The sequence below is a fragment of the Aspergillus udagawae genome, assembly GCF_001078395.1.
Source record: "Aspergillus udagawae IFM 46973 DNA, scaffold_3, whole genome shotgun sequence".
NCBI classification, from domain to species: domain Eukaryota; kingdom Fungi; phylum Ascomycota; class Eurotiomycetes; order Eurotiales; family Aspergillaceae; genus Aspergillus; species Aspergillus udagawae.
In genome coordinates, this window is record NW_025091266.1 from 640,024 (window position 1) to 660,987 (window position 20,964).

Here is a 20,964-nt window from a genome sequence, read left to right on the forward strand (position 1 = left end):
TGGCTTTGAACAAAGAGTAGTCACATAGATTGCAAAATTGTCTGGATCTGAAATAAGGGAGCTACTAAACCAGCGTATTTCAATGCAGACTTCTCATTTGCCTTCCTTTTATAGAGCATTGCAGTAAAATGTTGAGATGATATGCCTTGCATGCAAGGCATTGCCAGATTTAAGGGAATATATACTAAAGTCATGTGGTATATGTTGCAAACTTGCGGTGGAGCATCAACGTTGCTCTGACATAAGAGATGATCCGCTCGATGCGGAGCGAATGACACGGAAGAACATGATATAAACAGAACAAAGTAAGGAGAGGTCATAAGTGAGTGTCAAGCCCAGATGCATGAGATGAAAGACAAGTTTGGGAAAAGGAATCAACGAGAAGCGATAGGTCAATGTCACCACCTATCTAGTGTACAGCAGCTAAACTGCGACCGGTTTGGTTCCATTCAAGCGCCCAAATTGGAAACTCATTTCCATCTCCCGACTCTTCAGCTCCGTCTAAGGCAATCGCCTCGCTGCTATCTGTGCGTCTTCTGGAGTGCCTTCTCTGAGCCTGAGGCACGGCGGGAGGAGGACGACGTGGGGGCGGTTTCTGTGATGGAAGTGGCGAGAATCGGTGTATAGGCAGTGTCGGGGTCAGCGGGGATGCCGCGCTGGTAGCGGGAGATGGTAGGCTTTCAGAGTACGCCAGGCTGGCGCGACTTGAGTTGATGGTTTTCTGTTCAGCATCAGAAGCAGCGCCCTGAGAAATAATACCACTCTTGTCATGGTAGGTTGCACCTTGATCTACCCGTGATGGCTGAGGTGGCAACCCGGGACTTAATCGCAAGAAGGTGTGCGAGCCGTAGAAAGAGTCCCGGGAGGGTGAAGAAAGCATTGAACCCTGGTCAGGCTCGAGGCTGGTGTTATACTGTGCCTGCTGAAATATACTTGGTGTGATCTTCCCTTTCCGCTGTCTCATCGCCTCGAGAAGATGTTCTTCCTGTCTTGTCACTGCCATCACCCGACTTCTTCTATCGCGTTCTTTTTGAGACAGAGGCGGATTCCTGAATTGGCTGAAGATATCATCATTATCAGGCTCTGAGATGGTAGGTATGCCGCTTGACGGACGAGATAGGCTTTTCCTTGTCGCAGAAGATAATTTGCCCGCTGAAGACATTGATGGGTTTCGATGGACAGATGAGTTGTTCTGGAGGGTCTGTGAACTACCCTTGCTGGACAGCTTGGATAGGTCCACCCGTCGTAATGTCGAGCCCCGTGTAGCTTGCGCAGCGGAGGCCATACAGATCTCTGCGTTAAACTCGTCTTCAAATGTGATGATGCTGTCTCTTGCAGTAAGATTGTGAGATTCGCCTATTTCCTTGCTTGGCGCCTCATCCCCGTCGCTCTCATCTTCCGAGGATGAAAGGCACAGGATACTGGAATTGTTTAAATCCACATTCCTCAATGTGCTCTTGCTGCTTTTCTTTGACATTGAACCCTTATCAACCGCCCGGTCTTCCCGCAAGGCAGACTTGCGTATGTTTAACGAGTCTGATTTGCGGTTTGGCCTCGGAAAGGCGCAGGTTTTTGGAGACAAGTATGTTTCTTTACTCCAGCCTTTAACGGAGCCACTGGACGACATCTTCCGCAACGCATTTTCCGTGGATTTGGGATCACGGGCTCGTGTATTGTTTGGGCTGTGTGAGTTAAAGACAGATGGCCCGGATTGTGCTGATTTGATTGACTTGAGGCTTTTGGCGTCATAATACTTGTCGAGGGCCATATCGAATTCGCTCGTCCTCACCGTTCGCTCAAAGGGCGTGCCCAAGTAATCCAGATTCTCTGACTCACGAACTGCTGAAGTCATGTCTATGTTATCGTTCTCCTGAAGGGTATTGAGCTGGCCGGCAGGTGATCGTGTGGGAGGTGTTTTCGTCAGTCGCTTCGCAACTGTAGGCGGTTCCGGTCCTTTCATCTTGGTGGAAGGATACTCAGAAGTGACCGAGATTGGAGAAGGAGAGCTCGTCAGGCGCTGCGGGGACAAAAGAGGCGCGGCAGTCTCTCGCGGTTTGGGAAACAATAGAGAAAGATCAATCCTTGGTGGCCGCATCTTCCGCTTTGATTCCTTGACGGGTGCCTTGGCTTGCTTTGGGCTCATTCTTGAATCTAAATTTGATCCTCGGCCAGGGCTGGGACCACCCTGTTGCGACTCGCGACTCCTTGTTGCTGCCCCAGTGCTCAAATGCGACGAACTCTGCTCAGCGGTGGGTTCTCTCGAACTGAAGTAGGAGAAAAGGGTCGACGATGACCCAAACTGATGGACCTTCTTCGACGATTTCGGAAGAGGAGGACTAACATCTTGAGACCGATACTCCTGTCCCAAGAGCGGGGAAGATGCTCTGACGCGAAGGTGCTGGGGTGGTAGGCTTGTGTCAAGATTGGCCGACGGAAAAGGCACGAATGTGCCGCTTTTTGTCGATTTGTTTTCCGATGTTCTCATGAAACTGGCCCGGACATTTCTCCTTGTGTCATCTTGTTTGTGTTCCTGAAATGACATGTCTGTCGTTCCCAAGATCTTGTGGGCTTTGGATGATTTCTCGCATCTCAGGTTCTCCTGACTTCTGTTGGTCATTCGCATTCCTGTGGTCTGAGCATTCATGCTCGACGACCTCAGCGGAATTGTCAATGACGGCTGAGACATGGCGCAATTCCTTTTGCTGGGCGACATCAGAAGATGTTATAATTTCGTGAAGGAAATTGGAGGTCGGGAGATGGAGCCAAGGTGCAGGAGCACAATGTCGCGATTTCGAATCTGGCACGTCGTCCTTCTCGGTTGTTATCGCACCTGCGTTCAGAAAATGCGACTCTTGTGCTTTCTAAAGACGGCCTTATCGGGAATCGTCGGATTTCGGGTGGTCAAGCAACCTCTAAAAGAGATATAGGGGGAGTGAAAGTAAAGTATGGGTAGTAGATCTTCGAAACAGAAATTCAGAGTTCAGCTTCGTAGCAGCAACATTAGATGTACTTCGAGAGGTCACCCTTATGCTTTTCAACGACGGACAAGAAAGAGTGAACTGGGAGTCAAGTGAGACATCAATCTCTGGCCGTGCGAGCCTAGATATTCGATTGGGGCTGTTGGCTGACCGTTTGGTATCTGGGGACGAAGAGGGGAGTACCAGAGGAACTTCCACTTCCAGCTAAGGGGTTACGTATGGGAAGAAAAAGGTTGTTCGAGCGCCAACATCTTAATCGTATTGGCTAAGTCGCAGCCGATACTCGATGGAGACAGGAGTTGAGGGAGATCCGCCAAAAGTATCGTCTGGAGTTTAATTTGTCATAGTAAAAGTGGGCTGTGTGGACTGTGGGACGTCAATGGTGAGCACTGAGCAACACCGCCCAAGCGCTATCCTACGTGTGATATCTAGATTGCAGAGCTAGGATTATCACCGTGGGCCGGTTCTGAACCGCGTCAAATAACAATCCAGAGAAGACGGCATGTCTGGTCGAAACGAGACTTGTGTGAGCCTTGGTTGAGGCCGTGTATCAGCTAGCAAGTACAGGAAAGGAAATCATCGACAGGCACGCGGCTGCGATGCGTCGATGGACCCGACAGTTCAACTAATTGAAATAAATCCACTTAAGTCTGTTAGAAGTTAGTGCCGCGAGTTTAGCGGCTAGATATAATTGATTGTATTTCACAACACTTGTATGGAGAACCAGTATCGCATTCAGAGATGAAATAATGTCTACCTTAGACTACCTAGGGACGGGTTACTCCGTGTCGAGTACAGTCTTATGGGATTCTCAGGGGGTCTGTTATTATTATTAGTCCTACAGTATTGGTCTCAACCTGGCAACCAGTGTTTGATGATCAATCTGAGAAGTGAGGAAAGATAGCTTATTACTTCCCGTCCGCATACTACTCTAGTTTCCAGCAGATTTCTCAAGAATTCAATAGTCGGAGAATGGATTCGTGATCATCCTTCAGAATCCGGTGACAATAAGACGTATTGGGCTGTTTTGATCCCGACACGTGCTTCTTCCCCGCGGACTTCAACGATAATCAGTCACTTGTTTGCGAATTTATGGCATCTCTCCACGGTCATGACTTTTCTCGGATGTACCTTTTCTTTGTACGATATCAACATTGCGATTCGGGGCAATATGGAGCAATAATAATAGTCATTGGCTGTACCAGCAATTCCGCGAAGGGTGGACACTGACAGGAGAGTTTAAGGGGTAAAACCACCCGCTTGGGACTTCATCCTCCACTGGTTCTGGCACCAACTCGATCGATGGGCCTAATAATAATAGTACTACATATTAATTATGGAACTACTCCGTGCCAGGAACTGGTTCAGGGCTTGAACTATTATTTGGCTTCCTCAGTCGCCCACTGTCCTGAATTTCCTGATTGGAGTTGAAATCGACGCCGATCACCATCCCGCTCACCAAGGTCTCGCTCTGGCGTGACGCAGGCTTGCCTCCAGCTGACTAGTCAGGGGCCAAGTGCTGCTGATTGGAAGACGTTCCTGTTCTAGACTCGATCTGGAATAGAGGAAACCCTGCCAAGTAGGATACTACAAGTCCCAGTAGTACATTCGGAGTCTAACCTGCCCTGATTTCCTTCTCGGGTAATCAGCTGCTTCAGAGTTCAGACACTACTAACAGAACTTCACAAGAAGCTTTTTCCACAACCAGTAAATCGAAGTATGGTTCAATTGTTGGCTGATACTGCCATGTGCGCCTTGTTTTCTGTCCAACGATCGACTATGCAATCTATCAATGCATGACATGACAGATCGCCGCCAATAGTCGACAGGTCCATTGGAAGAGTCCCAAGGAAACGAAGAGATCATTGACTAGATCTCTTGCCCATAAGGGCAAGATGTGCATCACTGGCTTCTCAATTCGAGTCCCTCGTGCAACACGCCGACAATGTTCGTGCTGGCCAGGATTCATTCTAAAAGGGCTAGTCTTTTTCGGAAACAAGGTGAAGAACTCTCCACCGAAAGACGATGAATAGGGAAAACGATCAACCGAGCCCACTCCTCATCCAGAATCACCTGGACCAGATTAACCTTATGCCAAAAAGGGACAATGGACGTCACTGAGAGTCCACTGATGAGATGCGAATGATTGTCGCCCCCGGCATCAAGATCTGTGGCACGCACCGAAATGCGAACAGGTGTAGATCAACTCACCCACTCGGGTGATTGTTGAAATTTGAATTGTGAATTTCGAGCGCAGCTGAAGCTACGGAGTACTGTTTGCAACATGTCCCAAGGCGTGGCAGTGCTGAGTCCAGGCGATAAGACCAGATCGAGAAATATTTCGCAGAGCACGGAAGCCAAAGTTGTGGCCTGTGTCATAAACATACAAATAGGAGATCTACTGAATTATAACAAATCCGTCATTCCAACTAAGCCACCGACCACTCCTCCTCAGTGTTCTTTTTATCTATCTATTAGTTCTACAGGCGCCATGCAGCTTTGATAGACTGAGCAACTGAACTACGGAGTATTGCCAACGAAAGAAGCAAGGGATACCGCAGTGTAAGAGCCTCGAAGCTAAATCGGATATTTTGGGGTGATACCTAACATGAACTGCCCCGGAGAATTGGATCGATCCCACGGCGGCGATCTCTTTGGCGTTGTTGATACATCGCATTCGGGGCACTATTACTCCGTATATCTCAAGTACTGTGTCATATACGGAACTCTGGGTCCGGGATTTCAAACCCCTTCGAGCTCTTGACCCCTTTGTTGGGTAGATAAAGAATGAATAAGCTCCAATCAAGCTGCGTGACCCGTCTCAAATCTCAACCGAGGCATCCCTTGGGCTTGGAAGATGGGAGCCAGAGCCGCCCTGAAAGCCTTATATCGCTTTGTCTCGTACACAACGTCTATCAAGGACTCACAGTTTATCTAATATCATTTTTATGGGGGACTGCTCTCAAGCGTCAGGTGTCACAAATAGCCAGCTGTGGCAATCGAAAGCAAATCGATCTTTCGACGAGTTGAACACGGGAGATCTCGCTTCAGCCAAATGGTCAAACGGGGCGGGGCCGCAGGAGTCGCAGCTAATTAAGAAGGATCCTTCCGGGCATAGCTAGCTACAGATCCTACAGATGGATGGCATCATGATGTCGAATTGATAGCACCATATGTTGGAAGCGGGACCGCTGACTTCAACTTGGTATATGGACTCCCGAAAGGCATACGTCTACATTCCTCTTCGATACAGAATTTCGATGGGCTGATATTCCTCATGATCATTTTAATAGAGTCTGCATTCTTCCCTGCTTTTACATGCCATCACATGTAGGATTGAGTTCGTTAATTGTCGGGAATACAAGGATGGCCATGGCTAGTTGAGTTCGACTGACATTATGACTAGGTACGCTGGCTGCTCAAGCTATCAATTTCAAAGGTTCGATACTAGTACATCTATCATGTCAATAATTCCCACAAAACATCGTTCAGCGTGACTACTACCCTTGCAGTTCTTCATTTTCTCTTCTCTCATGTTTCTTCTTCCTCTTCTATGTCTGCTTTACTGAACCCTTTCCCCCTGTAAATCGAGAGGATCCAAGGTCACAAGGCTAGGAGTGACGATTAGGTCAGGAGCCCTGCGTGCACGAAGGGAATGAGAACGGCTTTTGAAGAAAATATCAGCACGGTCAGTTGCTTCCAGATCGATTCCTGCGGAGCTGAGAGCTTCGGAAAACTTACTTTGGGCATTCATGATTTTTTGATCGCCGTCTTGATTTTGGTCAAGCAGCTGTTGCACAAATCGTACAGAAGAAGAAGTCTGCAAGACCTATCTCAAAGCACCCGTTCGTCCTCGCTTGTTGCAGCGCCAACATCAATCAGCCGAGAGTAATTGCTGATTTTGCGTTTTTTCCTGCTGCTACGTCGAAGTGCGCTCTCGCTACTCGATGGGCTATCGGACCCTTGCTTTTGGGAAGTCATTGAGTCATCAGTAGGAGTGTTTCTTAATTCGTGAGCTCCGCCGAGGTGGTTATCGATGGCTTGTGCCTGCGTCAATGGTCGATTGCTGTTCCTGTCAAGGTCATCGGAGTCGTCATCATTTTCGTAGTTCTGGGGCAATTGCTTTCTCTTGCGCGCACTGTTTTCCTCCGCCGGTTTACCGAGAGACTCTGCTCGCTTTGGAGTTTCCTGGTCTCTTCCCACGTTTGCTCTTATAACCGGAGCCTGGTCTCGAGAAGCGGGCCCCACCGAGGAGCCAGATAGAACGTACTACAATAGTATTAGAACTCGAGATCCGTTCATGGTGCGAAGATACTCACATGATGCCCAATCTTTGCCATTGGGTTGAATATTTCTTCTTTCAGCTTCTGCCGGATTTCTTCCGAGGGCGAGATATTGAATTTAGGCAAGCCTTTCCTCAGGAATCCCTTTTGTTTGTAACCGGGAGTCGGCTGAAGGATGTTTTGTTTCTTTAGTATATCAGTAATCTGAATAATAGTTTGCCCATTGCAGTCTGCAACTCATCAGTCGAGTTCAAAGTTCACACCGACGGTTGAGCTTACGGAGTTTTTGAGTAAATAATGAAGTGTGACTTGGATAGCCTTCATCCATAATGATCTTAAGGGCTCGTCTCAAGAGCACCAGACTGGTCATCTCGCTCAGTAATTGGACCTCATTGGGCTCAAGTAGGCATTGGTAGCACGCATGGACATTAGGTATTCTAGGATCGTCCGAGCTGTCAAATCCGTAGCATGCCGCATGCTGGCGTGAACGACAGAAAACACACTCAATCTGCTGGTCTTAGCATTCAGCATCTGCAAAACATGACAAGCTTACCATTGCCGATTCCTCTCCATCCCATCCGCATTGACATTGAACGCTTTGCTGATCCCGGTTGCCCTCGCTGAGAGTCCTATCTCGTGGCCCAAGATGCTTCTGGATCTCGGCAACTTTTTTCTGTGACAGTATAGCCCCGTGGCCTGGATACGCGTCTCCCTTATTGGCCTTGTCAACTGCAGACCTGAGATTGATCGGTTGGGTTGGAACGAGTTCGCTGTCCGGCAGAGGGGATGTTTTCTGGGTCTGCTTTGGTGAGCTGTAATCTATGCTCATGGTTTCAATCAGACTCCTTACAGGAATCATCATCTGCAACCTCTCTCTTTCAGTGATATCTTGGGCTGCTTCCTGAGATATGTCTGTGGAACGAACCGCTGTTAAAAGTAAGTCTCGCCTGAAGTCATCATCTTTTATATGGCACATCTTACATCGGATTTTCAAGTCGTCCTCGTTAGTTTTTTCCTCAGCAAGTCCAATATCCTCAGATCGGTGCACCACGTCTCTATATTCGAGATCCATGGGCACCTTCGGCGCTATTTCCGATCCCTCTGGGTCGGGACCCGTCCATTTTAGGGACGTCACTTTTAGTCCCACCCTTATGAAGTTAGTAGGGGAAGCAACTCTGGCGGGAAAAGGCGCCTACGTATGCCATCCACTATTCATTGCTCCGCAAGATTGGGTTTCCTTTCTCCAGTTCTCATTAAGTGGATATTTGATCACGTCATTCATCGCGCTGGTGAACCCGGGAGGCTCGTACTCCGGGGGACAGTCGTCGGTATAGAATAAGTGGATTCCCAGATTCCTTTTACCTATCGAAGAATTAGCCAGTATGCCTCTTATATAACAGAGGAGGAAAATACTTGGAAGGTTCGGTAGGAAGGTACTGAGTGTAATCAGTCTTCGAACTATCGTCTCTAAACCGACTCTGGCCGTTTGGGCGGACTTCAAATCAGCGACACAGCCCACAGGATTGATCGACAGACTCTCCAGACGACTTTTCACACCACTAGAACCTCTCAAGTATTTGAAAGTGAAAGTATAGGTCTCCAAGACATTTTCTGGCTTATCTTTGTCAACAAGAATGGTGAATTGAATAGCACCCAGGACATTTCTCTTGAGCGCATCGAATATGCCGTTTTCCTACTCCCATCAATGGTCTGGATATAGATCAACGTAGACAGCAGACGCACCAGGACATCGAGTATCATATTAGCCTTGGGGTCGGAATCACGGACGATGATCTTCAGTGGTTGACCTCTCCTCCCAGCCCCGAACGCGATTTGTGAAAGAGCTCCGGATCCTCCGGGGCGCGATTTTCCATCTATAAACTCTCTGTATGATAAAGCATTTTCCCGCTGAGCCTCTTTCAGATCTCGATCGGCGAAGCACGGGAGCGGTAGAAACTCGCTTTGGGAAACACAGATCAGGATGTCTGTCAATATGGCAAAAGGCAGCGATAAACTGACCGGAGATAGAACAACGTCCCGAGCTATAAACACCGATTAACCTTAGTGGTGGAGATAAACCAGATTCGGCCAGATGTACTCACCGAGACGTGCAGCATGATTTGTACCAATTCAAGGCTTTGCTGCTGTTTCAAGGCCATGCTTTCTTCAGCTATCGATCTCGAGATATTCTCCACTTCAACCTGCCTTTCAGTCCGGGCAGAGACATCACCTTTCGACATGAGGCCTTGAAGAATAGAAGTTGGCTGTAGTTGGACTGTCGACACAGGCCCAGTAAATTTGATTCGGGCCATTCTGAGCAACTAGAGGCCTCCCTACGCACCCGGTTTGAGAACAGCAGAGACAAGGAAATGCGGAGCTGATTTCAGGTGGGATTTCGTGCCAGATGTTAATATGGTTGCAGATAAGATAATTAGAGTTGACCTGAGATCAAGGTCATCGTGACGCGACGGAAAAGATGATGGTCAAGGTTCTGGGGAATTACAGCTGATTTTTGTAGAGGTACCTCCCCGCACGCCTCAGGCAACGACTCAGCTACAACCCGGCAAGGCCAATCAACACAGGTGGTGGGTGCATAGTCTGGAAAAGTGAAGAGAGTAAGTCTCTCAGAGTATTGGTGAGTTAAGTTTCTGCTTCAACTAAAAGTGGTATAATATGGAAGATGGAATCATTTAGTTTTAATGTATGGTAGGGAAGCGGGGATATCGGAGATTCCAGATGCAACAACCACTTGAGTGACGTTCTTCTACATGCTGTTCTATCGGGGCCCCAGGACTTAAGGATAGCCAGGCCTGCTTATGGAGCCATTTCCCTTTCTCTTTTTCTTTTTTCTCTTTTTTTTATCTTCTGCAGCTTTCTACTTATTGTTCTAGTTTGGCAATCCCTGGAATTCTCATCCTTATTAGCTCATCTACGGTATCTATGTGACGATAAGTTTCCCGGAGTCTTGGCGAGCCCACTCCAATAACCCGTGATTAAACATACTGGAAGGAGTTCCTGCTTTGGCCCTTCGCTGTGGGCTCTGATGTATACTGTTCGATTTTCCGAAGCTCTTCCTACGCCCTCATTCTTGTTCTTTTAGTAGAGCTACATCTCCAACCACAAATGAACCGAGCGCGAGCATTTTCCAGACAATTTCAGACGTATTGGAGAATTTCCTGTAGTATCTCTGGGGGCCCTTGGTATCTGAACGATCTCCAATTGGTCTCAATGAGGCTGGCTAGATAGATTGAACGAGAACGGCTGCGATAGCCTCTGCTCTGGAATTGGGATACGTCGCATGCTCCAAACATGCTATACCCAGTTACTGCGCCTCAAGATAAGGCATGAAACATGATTCTATCCCACCCTTGAGTTTGTCTCATCTGTATGTTTACAATCCCGACGCTTCAGCTCTAGTCACGCTTCGATGGCTCTAGAGAAAGTGCTCAGAGTCGATTGATAAAGTTTGCATAGCAGGATTACTCCGTACTCGGTATACTGCCACACCTGAAAAACGCGAGACATGATTACAGGAAAACAAAAATACTTTTTCGTCAGGAGCTGCCATCTGGAATGTTATTTGGACAGGAATATCACATATTTGATATTGAACCAAGCAGTGTACGTGATGGTTGAGGTCGGCTTAAAGCGAACCTAAAAAAAGATAGCGTTCCAATTCCACACAACCCGTAATGGCCGACTTACCTTATCTGGCCTCTTCCCCGCAATCCTTAGTTCAACTACCTGGACTTTGTAATCTGCTGCATGACAAACATGATATAGGACGGAAACCAGTAGCACCAGCCAAGCTGGGTTCTGCCGTTTTTAGAGCAGTGCCTTCTGGCTACGATGATTTCCCAATTTCTAGTCCCGAAAAGGCCGTTTTTGTCTACAGGAATTACTCTTATCAACTGTTTGGAATCTTAAGAATCAGGCCCCAGAACTTCATTCCGCCCCACTATATCACGTGTGGTTCTGTGGTCATGGAGTGGCAATGGCATACATATTTCTAGGGCGAGGTCGACAAGTGATGCGTATGATGGAACAGCTGAATTTCATGTCATAATACTGATCATGGTTGCCAGTGAGATGATGAGATGAAGTTTGTGTGTCCTTGTTGTGTAGGGCAGTATACGGTGTAGTCTAGTAGCCGGAGGCTATGTATACAAATTTTGAACTCTCTTACTCGACGTATTTCTGATATATGACCTACTTTGTTCTCTAGATGTATGAGAGCCGATTAAGGAAATTATTCTGTATGCCTTATAAAGGGAGACTGGAACCCTATCAATTTATGGTCCCTTTTAAGGAAGTTGTCAAGGTGATTAATCGTTCGTTGGCACTATTTATGTAACTCAGGACGGCAAATTGTGAATCCGTCTTGCCTCATAACAATCGAGTTTTTTTTTCCTGATTTCGCCCTCGTCATCCGAAATTCTTCTGGAGATCGCTCTACCCCCAATATCTATTGTTTGTTTGGTTTATTTCCCTAGTTTTACCCTTGCGAAACCTCTTTTCCTCCTCTTTTTGCTTATTCACTCGATCGTTATCACTTATCATCATACCGATAACCCTTCCATCAACTAGTCTAACCGATACCGCTGTGGGTGCCTTAGTCCTTACTAGCCTCGGAGAAGCGCCAAAAGCCTTGCCAGAGGAGGCACGACCAACCACCTCCCAGTGATGGTCCAGCTCCCTCAATCATTCTCCGCCGCCCGACTGTTCCAACATCTTTCTTGTCAGCTGCAGCATTTCAATCCTTGCTAACACCACCGTTTCTCTCCCACTCGTTTCCCCCTCTTTCTTACACGGGAACTCTCTTATGACAACCATGTTCTGAATTATCCTCTCGCTTTCTCATTCAAGGTTTCAGGGCATCAACTCTGTCTCTGCGAGCCTATCGTGCTATCAGACACTGTGCCCCCTCCCACAAGTGGCTCATTAACCTCCCCCAAGGCTGGTTGTTTTGCTGCACCGTCCAAGACTCGCTTCGTGTCGTCACCACATTAGGTGAATAGAATCAACAGTTGTTTACATATTCTTAAAGTTAGCGACCTGACCCTCTATCAGCAAGTCAAGACGCGTCTCTTGCCTCAGTCCCACTCTCCATTTTACCTTCCAGCGAACGTTGTCAGCAGCAAGAAATTCAACATGGACCAACTAGATGCCAACAATGACCTGGATCATCGAGCGACCAATAGTACTATTGGTCAATTCTCCTTCGCTCCTGCTACTCGAACGACTGTTGTGACTACCACTACCACTACCACTACCACATTTCCTCCCCTCGTCATCAGATCCCCTCGAGCGACGCGGGATCTCGATCCTAAGCTATATCCCCTGGCCTCTTCTCCCACACCTACATCGTTGAGGAACATAAAATTCGAACTTGGCGGGAAAACCGTCGTGTTCAACGAGCCGGAAGATGCAATAGTGGCTATCAAAGAGGTATGGCAGTCCCAAATAAGATCCTTCGGAGCATGACTTCACTCTGTTTCCGTTTGTACTTACATACGTGCTACATTGCATGCCCGGACTTTCTCTTAGCTAATTTGATTCTCACAGGTGAACGAGACAAACAACGCGTTGAAAGCCTCGAATGGTTTTGTGCAATCCGTCACTTCGTACACTACTTCAGATAACGCCCAAAGCTCTCGTCGTCTAGCATCTGCTCGATTATCTAGCCAGCCGTCCAACCCGTCCAGCGCGAAACGTCGGCCAGCATCAGTCGTAGATTCCCACCAATCTTCCACAAGGCTACGTCCAGGTAGACTTCCGTCGGAGCCCTCATTTCGTCAGATTCGTTCTCATCTCTCTTCAGCCACGTACACGGCCGGCTTGGCGACTCCGGAGACCGAATCCAGCAGTTACAACTTGAGTGACTATGCGATGGCTCGAAGAAGAGTACATAGTGCGGCCATACCCCGCAGAGAGACCTTATTGCGCTCGCCTCTGTCTTCAGAAGTTGAAAGCCAGGAAGTATTGCAGGATCCCGATGCAGAATCGGTCCTAGGAAAAGAACCAATCCGCGCTAAGGCAGTTATTTGGGAGAGAGATCGACATCTTGGTCGACATAGGGACAGCGCGTCCTCGAGGCCGTCAACCCAACTTGCTACTCCGGCGGGAAATAGTGATGGAGCTGCGGGTGTGAACACTGCAAGCCAAGGCACTGACTTCGATGGGTCGGAAGAGTCGTTTCAGCAGGCACCAACGGAACCTGCGTCCCAGATTTCAGCTATTGAAAATCTTGTTGCCCACGACATGAGCTTACCCAGCCCCAGCTTGTCGCCTGTGGCTGCCCTGAATGCGATGAATGTGGATTCCTCATTTGAGTCGGCAGAAGATCAAGAGATGGATACGGATTCAAGCCTCGATAATATTGCCTCCCGCCCTTCAAACCTACGGCACTTGGACGATTCGAAGAACCATGATTTGTCTCCTTCCAGGTCTGGAAACCTGTCGGGTGCTACGGAAAGCCGTCATACTCCGTCTTTGATGGACATACCCAGTGTATTGGACTTTTTTGACTCGGTTCCCGAAGAACTGAAAACCTACCTGATGTATCAGTTTCTGAGGAGGTGCCCCAAGCCAACACTGCATTTTGTGGCCGACGTCGTAAATCCAGCTTTGAAGTGCGATTTTCTCGCGCTTCTTCCTCTGGAGCTTAGCCTCAACATTGTCAAGTATTTCGACGTTCAAACCATGTGTCGTGCAGCACAAGTGTCCAAGAAATGGAGGCATATCATCAATTCGGATGAGAAGACTTGGAAAGATCTGTTTGACAGGGATGGATACGTTCTCACAGATGGTGAGTTGGAACGTGCAATCAAAGAAGGCTGGGGATGGCAGTATCCGCATGGGGATGACGACTGGGAAAAAGATCTGAGCTCGTCTTCAGTCATAAAACCTGAACCAGATTGCGCGTCTGGGTCCGCTTTCTCTTCCTTGCCAGGAGAATCCGGTGAACGGGCTCTGTCTGTAAGTCGTCGACCGAAAAGGAAGGCCACTCGCATCTCGGGTCGCAAGTATGCGAAGAGAAAGATTTCCTCTAGTAATACCGATTCGTCGGACTCCTCAGGTTGGAGAAATGGAGTAACTGCAACTGAGGGACCATATGCAGCCGCGAATGCAGCTGCAGCAGCTGTCCCATACCCAGAAATTGGCCTACCGTCCCTCAGGGGTCTGCATCTGTTCAAGTCCCTCTACCAGCGCCATCATTCGATTCATAAAGGCTGGATGAAACCTAGTGTGAAACCGAAACACATTGCCTTTCGCGCTCATGATCGCCACGTAGTTACTTGCCTCCAGTTTGACACCGACAAGGTTCTGACAGGAAGTGACGACACGAACATTAACGTCTACGATACAAAGACGGGCGCCTTGAGAGCGACACTGGAAGGCCATGAGGGAGGGGTTTGGGCCCTGGAATATCACGGCAACACTCTTGTGTCCGGTTCCACGGACAGGTCGGTGAGAGTTTGGGATATCGAAAGGGCAAGATGCACGCAAATTTTCCATGGACATACCTCGACAGTGCGTTGTCTGCAAATTGTTCTACCAGTCCAAGTTGGTAGCAATGCTGACGGCACACCCGAAATGATGCCTAAAGAACCAATCATCATAACCGGTTCCCGCGACTCTAGTTTGCGAGTTTGGAGACTCCCGAAACCAGGTGATCCGGTGTACTACCAGAGTGGACCCCATGCTGATGATACCGATTGCCCTTATTTCATCCGTGTCCTCACTGGTCATCAGCACTCTGTTCGTGCGATCGCTGCGCACGGTGACACTTTGGTTAGCGGGAGTTACGATTGTACCGTGAGAGTGTGGAAAATATCGAGTGGAGAGACTGTTCACCGACTTCAGGGCCATACACTCAAAGTGTACAGCGTTGTACTCGACCACAAAAGGAATAGATGTATCAGCGGTTCAATGGACAACACAGTCAAAGTGTGGTCTCTGGATACTGGCTCGATCATTTACAATCTAGAAGGTCATAGTTCACTTGTGGGTCTTCTTGATTTGAAGTGCGACCGTTTGGTCTCCGCGGCTGCAGACTCTACCTTGAGGATCTGGGACCCTGAAACTGGTCAATGCAAGAGCAGGCTGAGCGCGCATACTGGTGCCATCACCTGCTTTCAGCATGATGGCCAGAAGGTGATCTCGGGATCTGATCGGACGTTAAAGATGTGGGATGTGCGGAATGGGGAGTGCGTTCGAGACCTTCTCACGGACCTAAGCGGTGTATGGCAGGTCAAATTCAATGATCGAAGATGTGTTGCCGCAGTACAGCGCGATGCTCTGACGTATATTGAGGTAAGTCGAGGAAAAAGTGTCTCAATTTGCTCAACATCATTGTTAACCATCTTCAGGTCCTCGATTTTGGTGCTTCTCGCGACGGTGTCCCGGAGGATCAGTTGGGGAGACGGATAGTTGTCAACCGATGGGGACAGGAGATCGGTGACAATGCCGACGAAGATTACGATCTCTCTGACGGTTGACACAGTTGGTTCAGACTACTGGGCTCGTCAGTGCTTCGCCAGCTGGCATGGCTCGAAGCACTTCGGTCACCAGATCAGCCAACGTTTGCCACTTTTATTCTTTTTCCTGCTCTACTTCCTCTTCCTCTCTGCCTTTCAAGCCATGAAATGTTTAGATACCCTTTATCCACGGACTTGTTGTTTATCGAGAGGCTTTGCATAGCGTGGTCAGCATCCATTGTCATGTTGGGATATGACGGAAATGGCGTTTGGATTTCGAAAACAATGATTTACTAGCCCCGGCTCGCTTCATTTACTCTCTTCTATTATATTTCATTCATATTTCTTATTCCATGTGCAAATGTCATTCATATATGCATTATGATTAATTGATGTTGTGTGAGTTGAGCAGATCCGTTTCGCCGCACACGGTGCTTGCTTGTTCTCACCTGCTTCCCTTCGTGTTTCAGCAGGCGAGAATTTTGTTCATAGACTTTCTATGACCTCTTTTCCACGACCTTGGCAAAGTGAATTGAATTCTTGCGTTTATATCCATATGGGACAGTTGTACTATCTCATATGGTAGGGCTTTTTTGCTGAAAGGGGTAGCCTTAAAAAACGACGAACTTGGGTACACCATCACCGAATGGATCGCCCATAGAGAACGAGTCAGATGCGTGTACTGAAACAAGGTTGAGCGCACCATGGGAATATTGGCAAACAATTAGACTTGATCAGTAGTACAACGACTTTGCTGAGTCTGAGGGCAGGATGATACCCGTTGTATTCTGGGGACCAGCCCATCAGCTGTCGACATCTCCATTGTCTGGCATACCCAGGAGCTGGGAGAAGATCCTGCGCGAGGCAATTCGCAAGATGTAATTTAATTGACTGGATGTTAGGCAAGGAATGGGCCTCGCAGAAATGAGTCCTAGAGTTCTGAATTGCACACTGGCAGATGCGTGATGGCTTGAGCCGTCTATAGAGTATGCGGTATGGGAGCGATTGAGATTCCTTATATTCTCAAGGACGGTCTGAGATCCGAACGAGCACACGACTTCCCAATCAATCAAGGTGGAGCTACCGAAGCGCCTCGGACCGACGTGCTGGACGGGATGGACTCAGCTTTCACTTCTACATTGCCATCGAACCCAGCAGCAGATAAGATGGCCCATCGTATGGCACTGATGCCTAGGAATTGCCCCGGTCCTGTAGGTGTTTCTGCACTGCATGTGAGAATTTCACCCAAAGCGCCAGGGCCTTCGACACGACCGTCCGGTTGAACTATTGGCCTGAGATCTTGAAGCAGGTTCCTTAGCGCGGCGACATTGGCCACGGATGCGCCGCTCTTAACCTGCTTTTTTCTCTTTGCTAATACCTTGTCGACTTTCGATAGGATAATTTGGTGGGGGATGGCGTACTTTCGAAATAGCATGAGAATGTCCTCGTCTTTCTTTTTGATCCCGTGAAGGCTGTCGATTAAGATAAAGGCCCGACGAAGCCTACATGTCGCGACTAAGGTCAGTATCAGTTGCCCATAATCAATGCACAAAAGCGACTCACTGGCGCCGTCCCTGAAGGTACTTCAAAATCTCAATACCCCATTCCGCCCTGCTTCCCTTTCCATACCCTGGCATGTCCAAAAGGACAATTTTGGATTCGCCGCCTTTGGTCCCTCCAATCCCGAATGCGTTCATCTCCCGGGTTCTTCCAGGCTTAGATGAAGTCCAGCACATCTCCTTCCCCATTATGGCATTGAGTAACGAGCTTTTTCCGACGTTCGAACGGCCAAGGAAAGCCACTTCGGGTTCGAGCGACGAGAGGGGTGTTGTGCGAAATTTGCTGGCGGACCATAATTTGACTGGAGAATGACGCGACGGAGTGAAGAACTTATCTGCATAGGAAAGTTGAGATTCATTCGGTATTCGTGTATCCCAGTAGTAAGAGAGGTCGGACGGAGTCAGATCGCGAAGCTGGAGTTTGGGCGCATTTGGAAAATTGGATGGCGCGACAGCTGTTGGTGAATTTCGGCGAGGGAGGGCGGTTGAGAGATTTCTGCGCATACACACTGCACAGACATAGAGCTTGCTCTTCATTATGAAGTATGAATTTTTGACTGTAAGGGACTGTAAGGTGAGGTTCAGCTTGCAGAAAAGTATCTGAGCTCAAACATGATGCCGTCGAATGAGAAAGTGATCCGAGCGGGATCCAAGGGGAGTCCGCCGATCTGGGCCCCGCTGCATCAGTGCGATAAGCAAGCTCCGGGGTTCCAGAGACCCAACTCTACGTCAATTCTGTTCGGATCACCTATCTGAAGATATTTGACTATTGTGCGCATATAATAGTTGTCATTTAAAGTGCTCTGGTTTCTAGTCCCCCGAGAAGGCAGACGATAACCTTCGTATTGCGCCCAGCATGATCAACGCCGTCCTCGTCTTCAACAACAACGGGCAACCTCGCCTCACTAAATTCTATACACAAATCGTGAGTGCCCTGGGCGTCGCGGTTCTTGGTGAACTCGATTGAAAATGAACCTCACTGATATAAGCCTCTGCATCGCGGTTAGGATACGCAAACAAAACAGTCACTGATTGCCCAGATCTACGACCTGGTGGCACAGCGTCCGCCGAGCGCCTGCAACTTCCTACCACTGCCTCCATTGCTTTCGCAAGGCGCGCGTTCAAGCGCAGCAAATGGTCCTTCCGATGCTCCTACGCAAGTCACCTACCGCACCTATGCCACCTTGTCCTTCATCATGATATCTACATCCACAGAGTCACCGCTTGCGCTCATCGATCTAATACAAGTTTTCGTCGAAGCCCTGGATCGGATATTTGAGAACGTTTGCGAGCTGGATCTTATCTTCGGGTTCGAGACAATGCACGCGGTTCTCAGTGAGATGATTGTCGGTGGTGTCGTCGTCGAAACCAATATCGACAAGATTGTTGCAGGCGTGCGGGAACAGGAAGGCAATCTAGGTAAAAAGAAGGCTATACAAGCAGCCAGCTCCGGCCTTGGGCGAGGAGGGCTCTCAGGGCTTGGTGCTTGGCGTTGAATATCATGATTCCCATATTTGTTTGCTCGAGTGCTACAGGGCGTCAGGTAAATTGATTGCATCTACGGATACGGCGTCTTGCTTGAAATTTGCATTGTGTATATATGATGGCTATGAGATGGCTTTGAGTGTCCCTAAACATAGATAATTGGGAACAATATCGATTCTATACCCAGAAGGACTCGTTCACACTTTATTAGGTTAATCAATAGTTATTGCCTTAGGGTGCAGGCATGAATTCAGGCAGCAGTCGAGCTTGGAAAACCCGAAAGGGTTAACCCTAGAGCATGTGACCAAAATCCAGCAACAGAGCCCGGCCCGCGGTTTTTCCGCACTAGCGCGACCCACAAACGCAACAGCAGCTTTTCTTCTCGATGATCAAAAACGAGCTTCAACTTTTCTTTCTCTTCCCTTGTCTGTCAATCCCGTCACCCAGCACCGTTGCGGAACTCAGTCGACAAAATGGTAAGCCCTTGATATCCAATTCGAATCTCTCCTAGTAGAGCTGTCGATCATTCTGCGACATGTCGTGAGACGAGAAATTGTCTACCTCATTTCGCGAGGGTCGAGGCATATTCCGTTGGTCGCACAATTCTCTCTTGGGATGCGTGCACCAGCGATGATTTGGCTGGAGTCACAGAAGTTGTCTTTGGACTCTTTCTTGTGTTCTCTCTAGAGTTTAAAGAAGATACAGCAATTGGTGGACAACTCGCTGATTCTTCTTTTCTCAATGACAGCCTCCTAAGTCCGGAAAGAAGGCCGCCCCTCTCCCCTACCCCCAGGGCAAGGCTGGCGCTACCAAGAAGGGTGCTAAGGTATGCAGTCATTTCCCAGACTTCTGGAAAGAATTGCTCGTGCTGACAATTTCAATTAGAACCCTCTCATCGAGCGCCGCCCCCGCAACTTCGGTATTGGCCAGGACGTCCAGCCCAAGCGCAACCTCTCCCGCTTCGTCAAGTGGCCCGAGTATGTCCGTCTTCAGCGCCAGAAGAAGATCCTGAACCTCCGCCTGAAGGTGCCCCCCGCTATTGCTCAGTTCCAGAGCACTCTGGACCGCAACACCGCTGCCCAGACCTTCAAGCTCCTCAACAAGTACCGCCCTGAGACCAAGGCCGAGAAGAAGGAGCGTCTCCACGCCGAGGCTACCGCTGTTGCCGAGGGCAAGAAGAAGGAGGATGTCTCCAAGAAGCCCTACAACGTCAAGTACGGTCTCAACCACGTTGTCGGCCTCGTCGAGAACAAGAAGGCTTCCCTTGTTCTGATTGCCCACGACGTCGACCCCATTGAGCTGGTTGTCTTCCTTCCCGCTCTCTGCCGCAAGATGGGTGTCCCCTATGCCATTGTCAAGGGCAAGGCTCGTCTCGGTACCGTTGTCCACAAGAAGGTAAGATGAACTCACCCCATGATTTTCATATTGCAGCGTGCCCTAACATCACACTTTCAGACCGCCGCTGTCCTTGCTCTCACCGAGGTTCGCTCCGAGGACAAGGCTGAGTTCTCCAAGCTCCTCTCCACCATCAAGGAGGGCTACACCGACAAGTACGAGGAGTCCCGCCGCCACTGGGGTGGTGGTATCATGGGCTCCAAGGCCGTTGCCCGCATGGAGAAGAAGCGCAAGGCTGCTGAGGCTGCCGTCAGAGTTTAAAGCCTGATCAGTTTGATTGACGGGTTTTCCGGACGACATTATGACTTCGCAGTCCTTTTCCTTTTTATTCTCTCCACAGGGGATGGATGTAATCAAAAGTTGAAACACTTTGGGAAATGGGAATGGTGTTCTGAGGCTCATATTGACTTGTTGACGGCATTTTAGCTTAGATGGTTGGGAGCACTCCGGCACCCTCTCAATTCCAATCCACATTGATGGCCCACCTTGTTCTCTTTTTTTATATGTACACCTCGCAGATACCCATGAATGCATTTTCAGACATCAATTAGCACATCATGCGTAGAGCATAATTGAGGTTGAGCATTCATGCATGTGATATCTGTCTGCAAAGTAGAACAAGGCTTAAGCTACCTGGTGTTACTAGCCTGTACCTTATTTGTAGTGGGGTAGACTTTATTCCAATGCTGTATGTACAACATTCTCCCCTTCGAGTCAATTGACGAAATAAAGACCCTAGACTTCTGGATTCATACCCTCCTTCATGTGCCCATTAATTTTCCAT

The 20,964-nt window shown here is 48.6% G+C and overlaps 6 protein-coding genes across 6 annotated transcripts; 3 read left to right on the forward strand and 3 right to left on the reverse strand.

Moving 5' to 3' along the window:
* Positions 1–409: 409 nt before the first annotated feature.
* Aud_004081 (uncharacterized protein) lies at positions 410–2,686 on the reverse strand (the record flags this gene model as incomplete). Its single annotated transcript, XM_043289023.1, has 1 exon — positions 410–2,686. One exon carries the CDS (start codon positions 2,684–2,686, stop codon positions 410–412), a length of 2,277 nt encoding a protein of 758 aa, XP_043144958.1.
* A 4,126-nt stretch (positions 2,687–6,812) lies between these two features.
* Positions 6,813–9,573, reverse strand: Aud_004082 (putative meiosis specific protein Hop1; the record flags this gene model as incomplete). The annotated part of the gene is made up of 11 exons (XM_043289024.1): positions 6,813–7,247; positions 7,298–7,491; positions 7,541–7,769; positions 7,815–8,060; positions 8,112–8,188; positions 8,243–8,409; positions 8,458–8,623; positions 8,675–8,954; positions 9,005–9,221; positions 9,281–9,303; positions 9,364–9,573. The coding sequence occupies 11 exons, from the start codon at positions 9,571–9,573 to the stop codon at positions 6,813–6,815; spliced, it is 2,244 nt and encodes a 747-aa protein (XP_043144959.1).
* Positions 9,574–12,412: 2,839 nt separating this feature from the next.
* Aud_004083 (F-box/WD repeat-containing protein) lies at positions 12,413–15,762 on the forward strand (the record flags this gene model as incomplete). The annotated part of the gene is made up of 3 exons (XM_043289025.1): positions 12,413–12,709; positions 12,827–15,577; positions 15,634–15,762. 3 exons carry the CDS (start codon positions 12,413–12,415, stop codon positions 15,760–15,762), a joined length of 3,177 nt encoding a protein of 1,058 aa, XP_043144960.1.
* A 1,048-nt stretch (positions 15,763–16,810) lies between these two features.
* On the reverse strand, positions 16,811–17,837 carry Aud_004084 (translation initiation/elongation factor MRX8; the record flags this gene model as incomplete). Its single annotated transcript, XM_043289026.1, has 2 exons — positions 16,811–17,243; positions 17,305–17,837. The coding sequence occupies 2 exons, from the start codon at positions 17,835–17,837 to the stop codon at positions 16,811–16,813; spliced, it is 966 nt and encodes a 321-aa protein (XP_043144961.1).
* A 319-nt stretch (positions 17,838–18,156) lies between these two features.
* Aud_004085 (putative AP-3 adaptor complex subunit sigma) lies at positions 18,157–18,796 on the forward strand (the record flags this gene model as incomplete). The annotated part of the gene is made up of 2 exons (XM_043289027.1): positions 18,157–18,225; positions 18,308–18,796. 2 exons carry the CDS (start codon positions 18,157–18,159, stop codon positions 18,794–18,796), a joined length of 558 nt encoding a protein of 185 aa, XP_043144962.1.
* A 462-nt stretch (positions 18,797–19,258) lies between these two features.
* Aud_004086 (60S ribosomal protein eL8) lies at positions 19,259–20,441 on the forward strand (the record flags this gene model as incomplete). Its single annotated transcript, XM_043289028.1, has 4 exons — positions 19,259–19,261; positions 19,534–19,611; positions 19,671–20,180; positions 20,241–20,441. The coding sequence occupies 4 exons, from the start codon at positions 19,259–19,261 to the stop codon at positions 20,439–20,441; spliced, it is 792 nt and encodes a 263-aa protein (XP_043144963.1).
* Positions 20,442–20,964: the final 523 nt, after the last annotated feature.